Genomic DNA, 20,128 nt, shown 5'->3' with positions numbered 1-20,128 from the left:
GGTTATGGATTTCCTTCAAACCAGAGCTTCTGTCAACATTGTACATACATTGGAGGCAGACAGATGTGCCTGGGGTGAACTCACCTCCCTGCTCACCTCCTTCTTTCCATTTCTTATTGTTTTGAGAAACAGTTGTTTTTTAAATGATCATATAATTGGTGCCTGTTGGTATGGATGTTTTTTTTTATTTGGTTTTGAGTGGGGACCAAAGGGTTTGTGCCCTTTTCCAGTCTGCTCTGGCAGGGCATGGTATCCAGTCCTCCTGGCAAACTGATAAAAATTGACCTACCCACATGTTCCAGGTGCCTTCTCAAGGTTAAGAGCTGCCCTCTGTGAGACTTAGAGAAACAGAAATTCGTAGTAAGGAAAATTTCCAATTTTTCTTTTTTGTGTGTGTACTGAAGCAAGTCTTCTTATATAACAATCCCTTTATATATTTATGGAAAATATCATACTTTTGTTTTTCATATATATATATATTTTTGTATATCTACATAGAATTATTAATTACTAATTTTTTTAAAAAAAACATACTTTTTACCATATAAAAATTCCCATCAGCAATTTTTCTTTTTAAAACAATTTCTTAAAACTGTGCTTGTTGGAGGCTACAATCCTGCACACAGTTAATCTGCTTAAGTCCTACATTTAAGCTGCCCGATTGTGTGTAGGATTGCTGCTGAAGCTATTTGCAAATTAATGTTCTTCAAAAGGCTAACCTATTGTTATTAGATCAAAACTGGTGCCTTTTAAAAGAACTAAATTTTTAGATAATGCCATCATAAAAAGCACCATTGCCTTTTATCTGTGAAAGTCCATTTTAAACATTGTTTCTATAATACTTGTATACCTTCAGGAGTGGAAAGTTTTGTTCATTCTTGCTGAATATATAGCTCTGTGCCAAAAATTGTCTAAAAAACCAATATAAATTATATATTAATTGTAATATATAATTTTATATATTAATTCGGTTTTATTCCACATCATTAACCATAAACTCTAGCATGCAATTGGATTACCACATTACCTGTAAGAGGAATGAGTAGTTCCTAATACTAATTAAAATCAATTCTGAAGGGGAGTTTTGGACCATTCAAGAACCCATTATTTGGATAAATATTTGGGCAGCTTGCCTGTGATAGTGGAGGAGCAGGGCAGGAGGGAATGCCACAGCCCACTGATGAAGTCTCCCTCACTTAATTAGAAGTTCACTGAATAGATAGCTTGCAGCAATGCCTTCAGTTCTTTCATACTTAATTACAATAACCCTGATCAAGAATGCAGTATGCGAGAAAGGGAAGCTTACCTTTCACAGAGGCATGCACACTGTGATTGTAGGAGCCATAGGGAAAAAAGTCTCCATTGGCCTTGCTGCCGTAGGGGAAAGTGCTAGAGAAATGTAAAAGACAATGACCCCAGAGTTAAAACTCATTGGTTGGAATGAATGTGTATAAAAAGGAGAGTGTGGTAGTTATGCCTCTTTCTCAATAAAATGTTTAATATGACCTTAAGATTGGAGATACTATATTATTGTAGTTGGTAAGTTATTGTAGTGTCCTGCTAAAAAATGAGCTGTAGCAAAATTCGGGCTTGCAGTCTCCACTTCTTGCAAAACTGAGAGGAGACTAGGGAAGCTTTCCCACTGGTTTCCACAGCTGAAGTTGGTTTGTTTCAGACAATAAACTGTGGTTAACCAAAAACAGAAATGAAAGCTTCCCCACTTCTCTGAATTGTATGGGAAAATTAGGTGAAATTTTACTGAGCTTTGTACTTGGTTGTGCACGTTGTGTTAAACCAGGCATAGGCAAACTTGGCCCTCCAGATGTTTTGGGACTACAACTCTCATCATCCCTAGCTAGTAGGACCAGTGGTCAGGGATGATGGGAATTGTAGTCCCAAAACATCTGGAGGGCCGAGTTTGCCTATGCCTGTGTTAAACCATGGTTTGGCATGATGTATATATGTTGCCATAGAGTTAATCTCTTCCATTCCCTTTCTCTGTGTCATTTCTGATTTTTCTGGATTGTCAAAATTAATGATAAAATAAAACTGTCCTATCAGGAGTAACTAACCCAGTGGGGAGAAGCTGCAGCAATAGTCTCCCAGCAGCGGGGAGGGGTGAGGTTAGGGCTATGCAGGATGCTCCCACTTGTTCACCCATGTAGCCCCAAATTCTCCAGTGCCTCACCCCTTTTCCTCACGGTAAGTGGCAGTGACCATGGTGGCTGGAGGTTGTTGATTTGGCTTCACAGCACTGAGCAAGCTGCTCCTCCCTCCTCATGTCAGCTAAAGAAACAACCTGCTCAAATGATACCAGCTCACATCTAAATATATTTGGTAGGGAATATATCAAACTTGCCTACCTTCCTTATGTACTTTGGGGAAAGAGTGAGATGACTTAAAGGGAGTAAACTGCCATTAAGTTTAGCTTATAGTTAATCACCTTGGTAGTCCGAAGCACACAAAGTGGCTCAATTCTGTCGATTGTATACAATTATAACAAATGGAATTTCTGCCATTAAATGCTCCGTTCCTATGCGTGGAGCTGATTGCATCATTTTTTCCAAAACAAATCATAAAAATTAACTCTGCATTCAAAGCATATAAAAAGATTAACTCCAGTTGTGCAGCTCTAAAAGCCATAAACAGAAAACATTTTGTACGAAAAACCACCTAGTACTGTGTGAAATTATATATTTCTCTACATGTTTTTTATGTTTACATTGTACATTCTGCTGGATGATTATTTATTTCTAGTTTTCAGATTTGGCTCAGAAGCCATATAATCTGATTTTTCTTTTGCCCTCTCTTATTTTGTGATAATATATACTAATGAAAGTGGAAGAACCCCTGGCTTTTGTCCAAGTGGCAATGTTAATGTTTCTCAGTATATCTATATCATGGCAACACAACCACTAATGTGCCAAGTGAAACCTCCTTTACACCTTTTTGCTTATACTCTGTTACAAGAGTCTTGAAAGACTCTTGAATGTAATGCAAAGCACCCCACCTCACCCCCGTGATCTCACAAGTTTCACATGCAGTTTTTTTGGCACGTCTTACTGCTTAGCCATTCTGGGCTCAAGGAAGAAACTTTTAGCCCTTCCCTGGATGTGGAACACCTTTCCTGTTTGGATGCACACCTTCTTGTGATATTAACAGAGCACCAGGTGGTGTGGACTTCATTTGCCCTTTGTGGGATCTTGACATTGGAATGAGGTATTATGCAGAACATGAAAGGAAGTGTAACTAGTCATAAATAAGCACAGCATTTGCTGCGATTTGAGATAATGAGCAGATTAAACCTTTTGAAAAGTTCTACACACAAGAAGCATTACTATTTCATGGGAAGAGAATATATTTGTTCTGGAATAGTTTTAAAATAATTTCCTTCAGTTCAAGGATAAGCAAAGTTATGCATAACTTAGGTTTAATATTTGATTCGTTAATATTAAGTGAAGATCTTTTGTTCTATGCTCAGTGAACAGATTTTCATTAATTACTTGTTCATTCCTTTGTATTTCCAAATGCCTGCTTTAATAAATCTAACCTATTCCCCTTCCACTAAATGGAGAATAACTTTTTTGGCATTTTAAGATACTTCAAATTGTACAACTTTCTGAAAAGTATTTTTAATGTTTTAATGCACATTTTGTTGCATTTCCACTTAACCAATCTCTTGTCAGTGAAAATACTTCCCGCCTTTGAGCTTTTGCAAAACTTATTTCACTGGGAAAGGAGAAGTGTAACTCAAGCGAAAGGATACATTTTTCATACTCAAAATGAAAGTTAGATGAATCAGGGAAACAATGATGTACTTTCAGCTGCCCAAAACAGGCCTTAAACTACCCTATGCATTATTCTTGGCTGGTCCATGTGGTTCGAACTCCCTCACAGAATTCTTAGGAGATGATACCTCTCCTTCTTCCTTTAAATTCCAATTGAACTCCATCTCTTCCACAAACCCCTTGATTTGTCTCATTGTCTGGAACCTTATTATACCCAGTTTCCTGGGAATAAGCCCTATTAAACTCAGTGGGATTTGCTTCTGAGTAGGCAAGTATAGGATTGCACTGTTAATTTTTACCACCAATTACGTGTGTAATCCTATACCTACTAAACACTAAGTCTCATTGAGCTCAGTGGAACTTACTTTTGAATATAGATGCTTAGGATTGTGCAGCAAGTATATGGAACTCTATTTCCTCCTGTTCCTCTGCTGTTAGCCTGCTCTCTCCCTTTTCTTGTTCGTTCCCCTTAAATGGTAGATTATTATAAGATTCTTAGGGCAGGGGACAGTATTTTTGCTTAACTTATGTTAATTCTTTGAACTACTATACACATAACAGAAGAAGTTTCTATTTAGTGCATTTTACTATTACAGTATTACTATTTTGTTTAGAATATAACTTAAGAAAGAACAGAGTACATATTGAATTTGAAGAGTAGATACAAGTTTTCATACCACAGAGCATTCACTGAGAAAGTCAGGAGCAAATAAAGTTCTTGGCTTTCTGCATTTTTGGCAAACAAAACTTAGAACACTGAACAATACATTATAGAATTATAGTAAATTTTCATTTCCTGTGTTTAGTACTTTTCATAGAGACAAAAAAAAGTTACAGTCAGGGAAGTAAATAAAAATACATTCTTTCTCTTAGAGGATTATGGAACGCCAACGGATAATTTTGAAGATACTACAAATAATAGTAATCCAGTTACTTCTACGGATGTTTCCGACAAAAACAATGAAGATAGCATCACTGTAAGTATATACATAGTTTCCTGGTTTGTAATCTCAGCAGACTTTCTGACAAGGGATCTGATACGTTTGTGGTGTTTTAGCTTGTAACAAGACACCACCTTGTATATACCCTAGAGCTTTTCACAGGCATTTATATAATGTGAAACAATTGCTTTTTCAAAGAGTTGGTAAATTATAGATAGAAAACAGTGTGCAAAGTTTGTTTCATACGTTACCATTAAGTGATATTACCTAGTTGCAGCTTCCAAGCTGCATGGAAACAACTCCCATTTACAGCCTGAAATATTTTGGGTTTCCCTCTTTTGGCATGAAAAATATGGTGTAACTTTAGCTGAATGTTCTAGTGAGCACCCACATAATTTAAGTAACTATAAGGTCAACGCGGGTGGCGCTGTGGTCTAAACCACTGAGCCACTGATCAAAAGGTTGGCGGTTCGAATCCCTGCGACAGAGTGAGCTCCCGTTGCTCGGTCCCAGCTCCTGCCAACCTAGCAGTTTGTAAGCATGTCAAAGTGCAAGTAGATAAATAGGTACCACTCTGGTGGGAAGGTAAATGGCGTTTCCGTGCGCTGCTCTGGTTTCCAGAAGCGGCTTAGTCATGCTGGCAACATGACCCGGAAAAACTGCAGACAAAATGCCGGTTCCCTTGGCCTGTAAAGCAAGATGAGCACCGCAACCCCAGAGTCGTCTGCAACTGGACGTAACTGTCAGGGGTCCTTTACCTTTTTAAAGCCAAGATAAACTGGATGTTGTATCCACAGGAGCAGATGATCTTGAGATATTTTCCTGGTTCTGGTTTCCCTAGCAAAAAGCCATAGAAGCCATATTTTGAAGTCTCTTTTATTAAAGAGGCAACCTTAATTTTTTTTTAAAGGATTAAAATTCTAAATTCTCAGCTCTTTCTAGGGTGTTGTGACTATCCCTAGTAAGAGCAGCATAGGTGTATAACACCCATAGGCTCTGAGTGGCAAGAGTTCAGACTGCAAACTTCAAAAGCTTTTCCAGTTTGACAATTCTGATATCATGTTCAAATACTGCCAATACTTCAATACTGGGTTTAATGCACCTTGCTTTTTTTTTTTAGGTCTATGTTGTAGTGGGGATTGCAGCATTAGTGTGCACTGGCTTAGTTATTTTGCTCATTATTCTCAAGTTTGGAAGACACTCCAAGTTTGGAATGAAAGGTAAGAGGGGCTGCTTTTATTTCTTTACTTCAATGGGTTAGATTGTTGCTTTTTGTTTTTTTTATCCACACTATATACATTTACATAGGGACACGGGTGCCACTGTGGTCTAAACCACTGAGCCTAGGTCTTGCCGATCGGAAGGTTGGCGGTTCGAATCCCTGTGACGGGGTGAGCTCCCGTTGTACGGTCCCAGCTCCTGCCAACCTGGCAGTTTGAAAGCACGTCAAAGTGCAAGTAGATAAATAGGTACCGCTCCGGCGGGAAGCTAAACGGCGTTTCCATGTGCTGCTCTGGTTTGCCAGAAGCTGGCCACATGACCCAGAAGCTGTACACCGGCTCCCTCGGCCAGTAAAGCGAGATGAGCGCCGCAACCCCAGAGTCGTCCGCGACTGGACCTAACAGTCAGGGGTCCCTTTACCTTTACCTTTATATACATTTACATGTGTAAACGTTGTACAAAATACATACAGTATGCATGTTAACTCAGAAAATGGAAGGTGTATTTTAATGTAGCTCCTGGAAGATACAGCAATTTTTTTCTCTATGATTCTTGAAGTTTGCAGTGCATAATAGCAGTACAAAGTGCTGGGCCCCTATACCCTTTCTTCTACTAACAAATGTACACTGGGGCTGTGCTAAATGTTTGTATGTGTTTGTCTGTTCTGGTACAAAGTCAGCCCAAAATGCCCACTTCCTGAAATTCCCCTAAGTGCACCTTGGTCCCTTTATGGTCATGGGTGCTTTCTTTCTCTGCTTCTCCCTCCGCACCACTTCAGAGTGAGGCCATTACTTTCTATATCTCATTATCCATAGTCTCCATGGATGTGGCGAGTGCTGTAATACTTTGAGTGCATGTCACAGGAGGGGGAGAGTGGAACCACCAGACAATGAAGGTGTTTCTCAGCCAACAGAGTTGTGGGGGCTCCTCCTCCTGTGTCCTTCTGCAAAAGGTGTTTTGTCTTCAGTTTCCTACTATTCCGATGATTAATACAAATTGCTACTGAAAAACCAAACTGTTCATTTTCATTGCCGCTTCTTTCACTCTTCAGTAACCATTTTAACCATTACGCCATGATCAAATAGTTTGTGTGCTTATTCAGTAGTAGTGAGAGTTCCGATTGCTCCCCCCCCCCCAAAAAAATATATTTTTCATATAGGAAGTGATTTGGCAGCAGTGGTCACTGATGTGATTAATTCTCTGTAAAGGAATAGAAAAGGGTCAAGATGCAGTTGTAAGTCAGTGGTTGTGTTATCTTTTCTCATATTTGTCCAGTCAGTCTACCATATGTGGGCATGTCTACCATGTGTGGTAATATGCACCCGTTTCATCTTCATATTTCCAGGAACAAGTGATAACTTTTCACAGGTTATATGATGTCACTTAATACAACTTTCTCTCAGATGTGAACATAAATACAATCAATTTATATCCATATCATCTCCCTCCTGAGTAACTCTGTTTGGATGCACAGTCATATTTCATACTATGATTATTAGGGGAAATGTTTTTTTAAAATACAGCAAGTCTTGTAATTCCTTTATATAAAACCAGTGCTATTTTTCTAGAAAAAGAGGTGCTAGAACTCACCATTAACACCTCCTTCGTTCTCTTATAATGGCAATGGTGCCCACCTGAGAAGTGCCGGAATTGAGTTCTGGCTGAAAAAAAGTCCTATATAATACTATAATTCAGCTGTCCTACACAGAGTAGATTCAGTGAAGTTAATTGGCATGACTAATTTGAGATAATTAATTTCACTTGAATCAATTTTAGGCCTAGCTGAATACAACTATATGTACAAGTCCAACTGTCCCATCACAAAAAAGCACAGACCTGAAAGGGGTTTAGAAGGGGCAACCAAAAGGCTTTAGAGGTTCATTTGGGACATCTACAAGGAAAGACTAAAATGTTTGGAATATTTTAGGTGGGTTTTGTCTTGTGTTTTAAGGCAGCTGTTGGGTGACATGAACTCAGGATCGGCCAATAAAGTTAATGGACGTAGATTCCGAACCTACAACAATAATTCCTTCACACAATGAATAATCCATTTATGGTATTCACTGCCACAAGATGTGGGGATAGCCCTTGGCTCGGATGGTTTTTAAAGTGGATTGGACAAATTGGACTGTCAATTACTATCAGCTGTGGTAAATAAATAGAGCCTTCGGGTTCAGCGGTGGTATATGCCTGAATACCGGTAATGGGGAGGCAATTTTGTGGGAGAGCTACGACCTTCATGCCCTGATTGTGGGCTTCTCAAAAGCATCTGGCTAGTGGCTGGAGAAGTTCAAACAACGGCCACTTATTTGGGAATCCTGGCAAGTAGCGGTTAGAGCCACAGCCTGGTCAGGTCATCTTTACCATGGTATGACCAATTGGGGACATCAGAGCCTCTCCTGCAATGGCGCCTCTCAGCAGGAAGTGCCCATTTGAACAGGCCAACATGAGACCAGCTGGAGGCATGGCTGAAGTGGTAGGCCAGGGCATTACTCAGGTCCATCCAATTTTTATAAGTTCAGGCTGCACCCGGGCTTCCCAGCGCAGATCAGTATTGGTTCTTATCTTGGCTAATTATGCTGAGTGTTTTGATTATGCATGTAGCCCCTTCATGAGGCCATCAAACAGGGTCATACGTCTTGCAAATAATTTTTCAAGTTCTGTAAATTCCCTTGAAGGTGCTGACTTCTCAGTTTGTCAACATAAAATTTTATTTGCAAATATGCAAACCACAGAAAAGTTTTATTTCCCATATACAGTTTGATTTTAAGAAATCCAGTTTCATGACCAAGGTCTATATATCTATTCAGTCAGACATTTTATTTCGTTCATCAGAGGTCACTACAGTCCCTCTAATGGCAAGGAAATACCTTGAGAAATAAGATTAAAAATGATAAGAAATGGTTTTCAAAGAAGGTGCAGTAATTTATATTTACCTTAACTTACAACTTCACAGGTCTCTTTGGAAGTTTAAATCATTATAATTTATTAAAGCTGCTGTTGGGATGGCTACAGACAACCCATATTTTTGGGTTCTTTCTCAAATAGCTTTGACTTATGAAAATGTTATGTTTATGGCATAACTTTTGAAAAGTCACGCAAAAAGGGGTCTTGTTTTGTTTACAAAGAGCCCTGTTTTGGCTCAATCTTTGTAAGACCAAGGGAAGCTGCATAAATAGGGTCGGCACAGTTATGATAAAAAAAGAGTCAGGATCCTGGTTTGGGCCCAGCTATCATTCACAGGTGAACCGTGTCCCTTAAATGCCATTTCCCCAACTGCTTACCTTTTAAAAGGCCTTGTTCAAGCCTGCTTCGTTTAAAATATGTGGACAATAAACAATGGGATGCTGTTCTTGTTTATTCAGAAGCAAGTCCTATCGAGTTCAGTCAGATTTACTCAATAGGAAATCTGTGTAAGCAACAGGGAATAAGCCACATTGATCTCAGTGGGTCATATAAACTTTAGATGGTATACAGTTGCATTGTATGCTGTTGGATTCGATTTCAATAGAACACGGCACACACAATGTCATTGTATATTTCATAAGTCTAACCAAATTATAGACCATTTTATAAAGAGCAGAACATATACCCTAAACATTTTTTATTAAGGCATATATAAGAGTTTTTGAAGGAGCCTATCATCTTCTCAGCCTTCTCTCATCCATCTCTCCCTTCTCTCATATATCTGTATTTGTATACACTCACAAAACCAGAGAGATATTATGTTATTGAGGCCATATTTCTACTGAACATGATATTTCTGCTCAGAAAGTGAGTTACTTTGATCACACAGAAAAGCTACTGTGTAAATGTGAAGTAGTAACAGTATTTGTTCCTTTAACAATGGAAGAAATTGAACTAGCTTTGAACTCTGGAAGGGGCTTAAGTTCAGCTCACTACCTCAGAATTCCATATTAGCACTATTCTAAAAATCATTACCATCACTAGTGTAAAATTAGGAAAGTGCTTACCATAGTGATGTATCCTCCCTCAGGGTTGCTGCCAACATATGTTTAAAGAAAAATCAAATGTAAGCTAATGAGATCTTTCTGTCTGAAAGCACATCCTTGCTCAGAAAGATCATTGAGTGTTGTTGCCTACTCTAAATTTCAAATGCAGTGAATTTGGCTGCAAACTGTTTCAAGCCCTAAGACGTATTCAAAGTTTTTTCAGTTCATTTGGGGGAGCTATTGATGTAATTCATTCCACCTTTAATTTGTTCCTCACGCAAGAGACGGATATATCACTACACTAGTTGATCTGTATAAAGGTCCTCGCTGCAAATCATATATCTCATCTGAAAATCTGTGCATCTGTTACGGAGATGGGTTAAGGCAGCATAAGCAATAACTTCACTAGGGACTACAAACAGTACTTGCCAAAAATATGGCCACTTTCCAGCTCTGGTTTTGCCCTTTGTTTCTTCTTCTTTTGAATTTTCCATTAGAGCAGCAGAAAAGTTCTAGTATTCTTTTACGGTGATTGACTGGGTTGCCCTAATTTCTCTGTTGGTTTGTATGCCAGTTAAGTTCATTCAGAACTTCTGAGTCTTAGAATCCCTGTGCTCAGTGTGGAGTTTTGAAAAAACAGATTAGTTCGTGGATGAGATTATGCGACTTCTGCTTATTAATATCGTATTATATTAAAAAGCTTAAACTGTGGTGATGTAAAAAGCAGTGTGTTGAACTTCGGTGCCAACAGAATGCTTGTATTGAACACTGATGGCCTGTGCACCAAAACAGCACACAAGTGTTCTCTTACTTAATTTAGACCAATTCAAATCAACTCCATTAGTAACCCTTCCTATATTAGACTCAAAATGATTTAAATGAATGAAATGTGGGGTTTAATTTTTAAAAATCTGACACTGGATTTAGATTTTTAAAAGTTTGTGATAGTTATCCAAACAGGGTGGTTTTAGGCAGGTTTCCATGTTCCTGAGTTGGATTGTGTTGTTGACAAGGCATCTTGAGTCAGATCAGGGACTTCCTAATCTTCCAAGCCGCTATGTGGCTTCAGCTGTCCAAAGCATGCCCAACTTCCTTTTGCTTTTTTTCCTGAAAACCAAAACCAAATTGACTGTATAAGCACCCAGAGCTCAAGAGGGATTGAGGTGAAGAGCTGGGGGGAGGGACAGGGGCTTGTCTTCTCATTCACGATAGAATAGAGCGTTAAAACCAAAGTCTTTAAAGAGCCTAGGTCTATCAATCCAGTTTGCTCGACGTGTTTAGAAAAAGAATTATCTTAGAGCATTCCTGATTGCAGTTTATCAACACATAATCCTACCCCTGTTATCTGACTTATTTGATGCAAACCAGTCAAGAGCTTTATGTTTGATCCATCCTTACAGATGCAATGCAATTATATTTCCATCCCATTCCCCAAATGTTGGTCCCCACTGCAGTCTCTTACTACAACCCTTAGGGAAACATGCCAAAAATAGCACTACATTGCTAAATTTTTCACCTGGCTCAAATCCAGCTCATCTTTCGCTGATAATCTCTCTCACAGTTCTTTAAATATACCTGCATAAGGGCCAAACTAAAGCACACAATAATACAGGGCTCCTGTATTATGTAGCAATCATTTGTACCCTGCTAAATTGTTCTCTAGTTCATATCCTACCCATTACTTGGGCATTTCTTCTTCATAGTCTCTGCGCATGCACACAAATGGATTTTGTGTCTGTGCGGAGTACCTTTCAGAAATTTCTAGCAGTTTTTGTGTGTGAAGGTCTCCCATACTGTGCATGCTTTAATGACTTCTCTGCCACTCCCATGACTACCCCACCAACATCTGGAGTGATGAGCTCCCCTCCATCAGCCTCTGCTTCTATTCTAAGTTATTATGGTGACTGCTATCACAGCAGCAGAGTGTAGGTTTCCATTTTTAAAAGGTTTTTGACAATCTACCATGCCTCTTCCCAGTGAAGGAGCTCCTTATTCTCAAAGTCTCCCTTGACATCCTTGTGATTGATGACACTTCCTGCTACTCCATCTTGACTCTCCTGCTTCTTCCTGAGTTCCTTCACCTCACTTTTACCACACACCTCTGTTATTCCCTTGTTCCTGGATCTATAGCCATGACACCCATCACTACTTTGCTCATGCTGAAGACTGGGACTGTGATCTCTTGAAAGAAGAGCACCCATCTTCTCTATGGTCCAGTTCCTGGAGCCTTTCACCAATTTATTGTGATGATAAGAGGAACTATGCATCAGATTGGGGCAGAGGTTCCTGTGCATATATCACATATGGATTCCTGCTATAGGTTAGGGATCTCTTTCTGTACTAATAGTATTACACATTAGCCTCCAGAATTGTGGAGACACATACCCATAAGGTTTCAAAGCCGCCACTGAGATAGGGATCCAGCTCCATCAACTTTCACAGTCCTTCTGCTTTGATTATCTCTATGGAGTCTTTTAGTTGACCTACAGTAGATGGATTAGCAGGTGCTTATTTCAACATGACCTCAAAGCAGGAAAGTGTGTTTAGTTTCATTTTTTGCTTTGCCATGGGTGATATGAGTATTCCCTTTCAGTCTCATCATAGTATTTAGTAAAATTTCATTTTCCTCTACAATGATGATTAGTTATGAGTAGGGCATTCCTAATTCCATATTCTCCACCAAATTACTCAACTTCTTTTACGTACAAAATTATACCTACCCACTTGTTCCATGGTATGGGGGGGGGTGTCATCCTGGATTCTTCATAGGCCACAACTTTTGGCTGGCCACCATGGTTTTCAACACCCACTCAGATAGCATTACGAATTCAGCGTCTTTCTTAGTCTTAACGTCAGCCCTAAATCCTGTTTCACAACCCCAGCATGAACATATTCTTATGTGTGCAGGAGCTCAGACAGGTGCAAACTAGCTTTACGTATGTGCCAGAGCTCATGGAGGACATATGCATACATGTTCTTGTTCAGTGGAGCATCTGTTGACATGAGAGTGCATGGGGAAGATTTTGCATGCAGTATCTCCAGTGTTTTTTTCTTTAAAAAAATGTTTAGGGCTACTCATTTTCCCACTCATATTGAAATACTGCCCCTCAATGTGGCCAAACTTAGATTCACAAAATGCATACCCCTGCGTACCCCAGAAAAAAGCACTGAGTATCTCCATGTGGACATTAGAACTCTTGCTTTAGAGTTCTTTGGGTGTTTTCTTCTGTTACTGTACCCATTGAAACCCCTTTACTCTTGGCCTTTCACTTGAACCAGGGAAGTCTCTGAAAGAGCTGGACAGATATTTGGGCACTTCATTTTGCAATGCAAAAAAAGAGTTACCTTAGCACTATGCTGTTGGGTTCTGTCTGATTCTGTGACACAGTTAGGGGTGGTGGCTGATGTCCTATTGCTGTGGTATATCTTACCTGATCTCAGAGTTTCATCCTAGAAAGAACGAAACAAAGAAAGCAGTGTGTGCCAGACTGTAGCATGCATGCACAGTAGCTAGGGTTCCTTCGGGACTCTGATCTAGAGACTATATCCTCTTGGGGTGATGTTGTGCCAGTGAATGCATTAGCAATTCCCTTTATCTAGCCTATAAATTCCAAATCCTGCGTTAGAGTCAGCTAACATATATCTCTGCAAGCAACTAGTGCTTCAAAGGAGCCTCATGAGGGAAAGGGAGCCAGGCAGCTTACCAAAAAAGGAGCCAAAAGAACATTGAATGAGCATTAAAGATGCTCTGGTCAAATGGGAGCTGAAGCAATATCCTTTGTTTTACTTTGACTTCAATACAGCACCTACCATATTTTTCCGTGTATAACATGCCCCCGTGTATAAGACAACCCCTATTTTTTGGGACTCCAAATTTAGGAAATGGGGGGAGATTGCCCAGAGTTGTTAAGCTTTTTTTGGGGGGGGGTTGCCCAGAGTTGTTGAGTTATTTGGGGGGAGGATTGCCCAGAGTTGTTGGGCTTTTATGGGGGGGGGGGGCTTGCCGACAATCTCTCACCAGCCTGACCACTGATGCCAATCGCCCACCCACTTGCTGCCAAGGCCTTGCCGCAGCCACTAATCGTCCACCCAATCGCTGATTACAATCTCCTGCTCACGGCTGCCACCAATCGCATGTCCCCCCTCTGCACTATCCGTGTATAAGTTGACCCCCAATTTTTAACAATATTGTTGTTAAAAATCCCATCTTATACACGGATAAATATGGTATATTGTAGCAAGGATAAATTGTTCAATTGTAGCCTGACACATTTCAATGGCAGTTTATAAAATTGGATACACTCCATTTCTAGATGGAATTACTGTACTACTTTTTTTTTGTATTCTCCCCTTTCCAGCCAAGCACCATTATAGTGCCTGTTCCTTTAGTTTTGAACACCTTGATGAATGGATGGATGAATGAATGAATCTTTATTTGCGTCAGCCATCAGCCATAGCAATAAAACAACAATACAATATACAAAGAATAGAAATAAAAAGTCAATTATAGGCTTATTTTGCAGATGGTAGGCTCCAGCAGGACCTGGCATTTTGTTCTGAAGCCTATAAGCCTATCCTGTGTATGTTTTTACCAATAAGTAGGGCGGAGAGTATGCAGAGATGAATTGCATTTCCCAGCAGTTTTTACAAGCTCTGCTCCCGCATACAGCCTCCTTGCCCCCTCATGCTGTTCTGGCCCATGTGAGCCGGAAGGGTGGGTTTCCTTAAGCTTCAGCATCAGCTAGCTTCACAAAACAATGCTTTCTATCAGCGGCTTGCACACAATGAAGGGAAGAAGGGAGGAAAGAGCGCTTGCTCACTCAACTCAGGGAGACACAGAAGCACCGGCTGGCTTCCCTGTTTTTCCAATACGGTCGTACCTTGGAAGTCGAACGGAATCCATTCCGGAAGTCCGTTCGACTTCCAAAACGTTCGGAAACCAAGGCGTGGCTTCTGATTGGCTGCAGGAAGTTCCTTCAGCCAATCGGAACCCACGGAACCCGTGTCAGACATTTGGATTCCAAAGAACGTTCATAAACTGGAACACTCACTTCCAGGTTTGCGGCGTTCAGGAGCCAAAACGTTTGACTTGTAAGGTGTTCAACTTCCAAGGTACGACTGTATCATGATTTTTGCATAGCACACGCACACACACAAGTGCAGCACCTCTACACACATACATACATACATACACACACACACACACACACACACACACACCAGTGGCTCCTATGGCACTTTTTCTTTTCCTAGTGGTACTATCACGACTGTCTCTCCTTATCCTTGAAAGCCTGTTTATGTTCTTGAGTAATTTACATTCCCTCCGCCATAGAAAAAGCATAGCTGTCGTTTTTGTATTTTATCCAAACTAAAAATGGTGGGGTGTTGTTTTTTTAACCTTTCTCGCCTTTTTCTGCTGTATAGATTGAAATCATAGGTATTCATTTCTAGCTACCTAGCCTGATAGAGTTGGAAACACCATTCACCTCCTAATTGCTTCAAGGACCTGACACATTAACAGTGGAAGTAGTGATATCGCTGTGTAAGCTAATAGAATCGTGTTACTGTAGGAAGCCATGAATTTGACACCGTGTACTAATTTTCACTGCTGTCAATAGCAGTACATTGTCCTTGGGGCCAGAGTTAAATGAAATGTCCCTGTTCCTCTCAAATATGTTTTTTTAATGGACAGTTTCTGGCTGTTGGAAGTTTGTTGTTGCATTAAGTAATCAGCGAGAATATTTATTTCAAAGATTTTCCCCAGTCCGTTTCTGTGACAAACCCTGTCTTAAGTTCCAAAGCAAACCTATAACATTGTATAAAGTGTTATTATATTTTACAACAAGGATGGAGGATTTGTGGTCTGCCAGATGTTGCTGGACTACAACTGCCATCATCTGACTATGTTAGCTGGAGTTGAAGGGAGTTGGGAATCCAAGAAGCATATTGTGAGCCACCCCTGCCCCAGATGAAGACCCCAGCCACTAATTGTTGTTGTTGTTCTTATTTTATTTATATGCCACCCATCTGACTGGGTTGCCCCAGTTACTCTGAGTGGCTCCCAACAAAAAATAGTAAAAACATGATACATCACTAGGTGTTGCCATCATCACAATGGACCACTTTGCTCTATAGGCAGCTACAGATTGCCTCTTAGACAAGAACATCCAGGAGGAGTTCTTTCCTATCCAGAAGCTTAGGCTCAAGCTCCTACAGCTGCCTCTTGTAATATTAGCACTTCTGCCAATAACTTAAAATATCAGGCAACTTAGGCAACTTGCTAAGCTCGAATGACTCAAATACTTTGGCTTAACAGGGCTGCAGAGTGTTACTGGTGGGACAAGCCCCTTTCCCATCCAAGTAGCCTTATTTCTCCATTGTTGGTTTGTGCAGATGTAAAAATGATATCCAAGACAGACCAGTTGTACTAAACAGTTACATTTAGAAAGCAGTTTCCCAAAGCTGAACAAAAAGGTGCTTGGTTAGGAATAGCATGCATTTTTTAGGAAGAAATTGGGGGGGGGGGGAGAGAGACTTTCACTTCATTCCACAAAGAGGTGAAGTTCAAAGTAGAGAATTGGAATTCATTAATGATTCAGAATGGTTGGTTTCCAATTCCATCCCTTTAGTCACAAGGCAAATCATGGTCGATATTTCTCTGTCAAGGTCACCACTATTGTGCCCCCCTCCCCAATTCATATGCACATTGTCACCTTTTCTTTTCTTTCCCAAAAGACCTCCCACCCCCGCTGTATCCTGTCAGACATTTAGGAAGCCTTATCTAGCCATTCTTCCTTCATGAGGAGAAAGGCAGCGTTGGGAAACGCTGTCATTTGAGGCCAGGAAAGCAGTCCTGAACTGGGTCAGACATGACCTCTTCTCATCCTGTCTTATTTTGCAGATGATAGGCTCCAGCAGGACCTGGCATTTTGTTCTTATGTCTATAAAAAAGAAAACAAGTGAGGAAGAGAGAGTAGAATAATATAATAATAATTTATTATTTATACCCCGCCCATCTGGCTGGGTTTCCCCAGCCACTCTGGGTGGCTCCCAATAAAATATTAAAAACACGATAAATACACCAAACATTAAAAACTTCCCTAAACAGGGACAATCCTCACCTGCCTTCTCTCCTGCCAGACTTCCATGGAGGGAATTCTTCATCCCTGGTTTAGCCTTGACCAGATGAAATTGCGTATGAAAGAAATAATGTTACTTCAGACCAACCTTTACCTGTAACAGACCATGCACATATATTTTCACCCCCATCAGCTTGCATCTCTCCCCCATCAAGGCTCTGTAACTGCCAGAAAAAGTCGCTGCCAGTATGGCCTTCTGGTGGGTGTGGGCCCTTTCCCAGGTCTTTCACTGTTCTTAAGAAAAAGCAGGGAAGCGTGAGTTGTTTCAGATTTTTAAATGAGCCAATCAGTTTCTGATCAAGTGCAGGTTTCATACAGAGACTCTTGATACTTTCCTTCCCTAGCCACAGTCATTCTTAGCAAAGCCTGTCCTCACATCCCAATCCAGAACGGACACTGCAGATTCTGTTGTTTCAGGTATAAGGATCAGTAGCAGTAATTCTATGCTTTGCCCTTCCGTCACTCTTGAACTCTGAGGCTCTTCACCAAGATCTTGGAAAGTCCAGCAGCTTTTCTAATGGAGAAGGGGATCTATAAATATCCACTCCTCAACTACCTGCATGCTTGTTTCTTTCTTTGTTCCTAGGTCCTGTTTCTTAAACGTTTGGAAATAACAAGCTCTGCCCTGTAGATGCATAGTTTTGTCATCTGCAAGGATGACAAAATCAGTCACTCCTTTTGTAATTGGTTCTCATTGTGTCCATAGAATGAGTCTTTCTGTATCCCAGCAGCATGAACTTGGTGAGTGTACTTGTGATGCTCCTCTAACATGATGTTGTGACACGTCTTCAGTCTTCATCCAAGCTTCTGGAAATGAATATTTCATACTTCAACTTGGGCAAGATTCTACTTCAAATTCAGATTATTTAGACTGAACCAATATATGCCTGCTTCCAAAATTCTCTGGTGATGAATACTCTCCCTGGGCACGCTTGCCTGGCACCTTCGTTATATATATTTAGGCATCAGGCAAAAACATTCCTCTTTTCCCAGGCCTTTGGCTAATTTAACAATCTATGGCCTTTTAAACTTGGGGGGGGGGGTATTGCTTTTGTTTGTTACCATGGTATGTAGGTAACAAACAAAAAAGGAGGAAAAGAGCATAAGTTCCATGAATTAATGGTGATCCGTCTGGCACTAGTATACTTAGCACACCTCATCAGGAGCTACTGTGTCCTAGTCAACATGGCTGCAAATGTGCAGTGGTGCCAAAATGCATGTGGTTTTTGGAGCTTGTGAGCCACATTCATGCACCTCAAATCTCTTCCTTCACATTTCTCTGCTTTAACACAATCTGGGCTGCACTGACTTGGCGAATAAGTGGGCTACCGCTAAGCTCATAGTTATTCCACAGAAATGATCTACATCCTCTTTGCATCTATGTCCTTTTGACTAAATGGTATGTGGCACCACCTGGATGTTTTTGTAGCTTGATGCCAGTGGTATGGTAAAAAGAACTCAAACTAGGCTTAGGTTGTGGTCAGTGCTTTTTTTCAGGGGGTACTCAAGGGTACACAGTACCTGCACCTCTTTTTGTTGTTGTTAAAAAGTGTGGCACATACTGTAACAACTTCATGGTGAGTACTGGCCCCTATTTTTCTAGGGGGTGGGGAAGCACTGGTTGTGGTGGATTTGGTTTCCTCCAAAATAGCCTTTAGTCAGGGTTGAAACAAAGAACTCTACGGAAGCAGATAGCAGCCCTTGCCATTACCCTGGAAAACTTATTGTCATCTTGCATAGTTTGTCAACTGCATACCTGGACCAACTTATTTTGTGAGCCCCCCTCCAGTTCACAACCTCTTAAAGCCTTTGGACCCACTACGTTCAAGATCCTGATTTTGAAGACTGACTGGTGGTGGTCACCTCAGCAAGCTGAGTATTAGAGTTTGGGATTCTGCCTTTAGGGAAAGAACTGTGTCGTTACCTGCTGGGAAATGTAATCTTTAGGCCCATTAAGTATTTTATTCTTAAAATTGACCTGGCCTTTTCTGCAGGGTGGAAGATTTGTTCTTCTTTTCTTCTGCCAACTGCCTGCCACTCCTTGGGGGAAATTCTTGATGTATACAGAGCTCTCATGTGTTATGTAAACAGGATGAAGCTCATTTGACAACACAGACCCTATTCTTACTTTGGAAGAAGTTATCTTTGGCAGGACAGTGTCTATGACCTTCCTGGTGCACTGGCTTCAGGAAAGTATAGATCTACCCTCTACTTCTTGCCATTTGCAGCTGTTTGAAGGCATGCTTGCTTATTCCATAGGGAGTGCTGCAGCCTTGGCTTCTTGGGCCACTTTTGAGATCTTCACCGGGTATTATCCTTTGCCATGATAAGAAGCAGGATCACGGGACTGTCCACAGGGGACATACTACTTTTTAATGTCCTAGCACTAGCTTCATCCTTCCCTTCAGGGAAAAGAGAGAAAACTAGGATTTGTCTGCGAATTAGTGTTATTCTCAAGTGAACATTGTGGTGTTCTGATCTGATGAAACATAGAAAGTTGTCTTACACCAAGTCAGACCACTGGGCCTCTTAGCTTTGAGTCATCTACAGTGTTACAAAGATAAAGAGATATGAACTAGAGAGAGAGAGACCAGAGGTTTAGAAAACAAGAGTGCTAAAGTTGGGAATGCAAGATAGTTGGAGGAAGCTTAACCACACCCAAAGCTGTGGGCTGCAAATGTACTAGCTGAAAAATCTGAAAGTGATGACCCTTTAGCCAGTTAAACCCTGACTTGCTGACCTAAACCCTGACTTGCATTCCCTTGACCTAATAGTGGGGCATTGCTTTAGTGGGAGAATGGGATATTTCCACCTCTGATATCAGTTGCCATACATGATTCTTATTAAATACTAGTATAGTTGCATCTTTCTAGTCCACCTCTTTTTAATTTACTGGCTCCTGTTAGAATGATTGTCACAAAATGAATGCATGTAACTGAATTTTGATTAGCACTTATTTTTAGGGGTGTGTGTGTGATTGGGTAATTTCTCTTTGCAGATTCCTATAGATTGTCTCACTCCATGAGATTATAAATTGAAGGAGGATAAGGCTGTGTTCTCCTTTCACTGTCAGAGACAGTAAGCCT

At 40.6% G+C, this 20,128-nt stretch overlaps 1 protein-coding gene across 9 annotated transcripts in view; it reads left to right on the top strand.

Moving 5' to 3' along the window:
* NTRK2 (neurotrophic receptor tyrosine kinase 2) overlaps positions 1-20,128 on the top strand; it is a 172,809-nt gene that overhangs the window by 60,257 nt on the left and 92,424 nt on the right. For all 9 annotated transcript variants that reach the window (XM_080972478.1, XM_080972481.1, XM_080972479.1 and 6 more), the window contains 2 exons: positions 4,662-4,765; positions 5,850-5,949. In XM_080972478.1, coding sequence (XP_080828604.1) covers positions 4,662-4,765; positions 5,850-5,949 — 204 coding nt within the window. The remainder of the gene's footprint in view (positions 1-4,661; positions 4,766-5,849; positions 5,950-20,128) is intronic.

Source organism: Podarcis pityusensis, assembly GCF_964106645.2.
Source record: "Podarcis pityusensis genome assembly, chromosome: 11".
Classification (NCBI taxonomy): domain Eukaryota; kingdom Metazoa; phylum Chordata; class Lepidosauria; order Squamata; family Lacertidae; genus Podarcis; species Podarcis pityusensis.
This window is presented reverse-complemented; position numbering and strand designations above follow the sequence as displayed.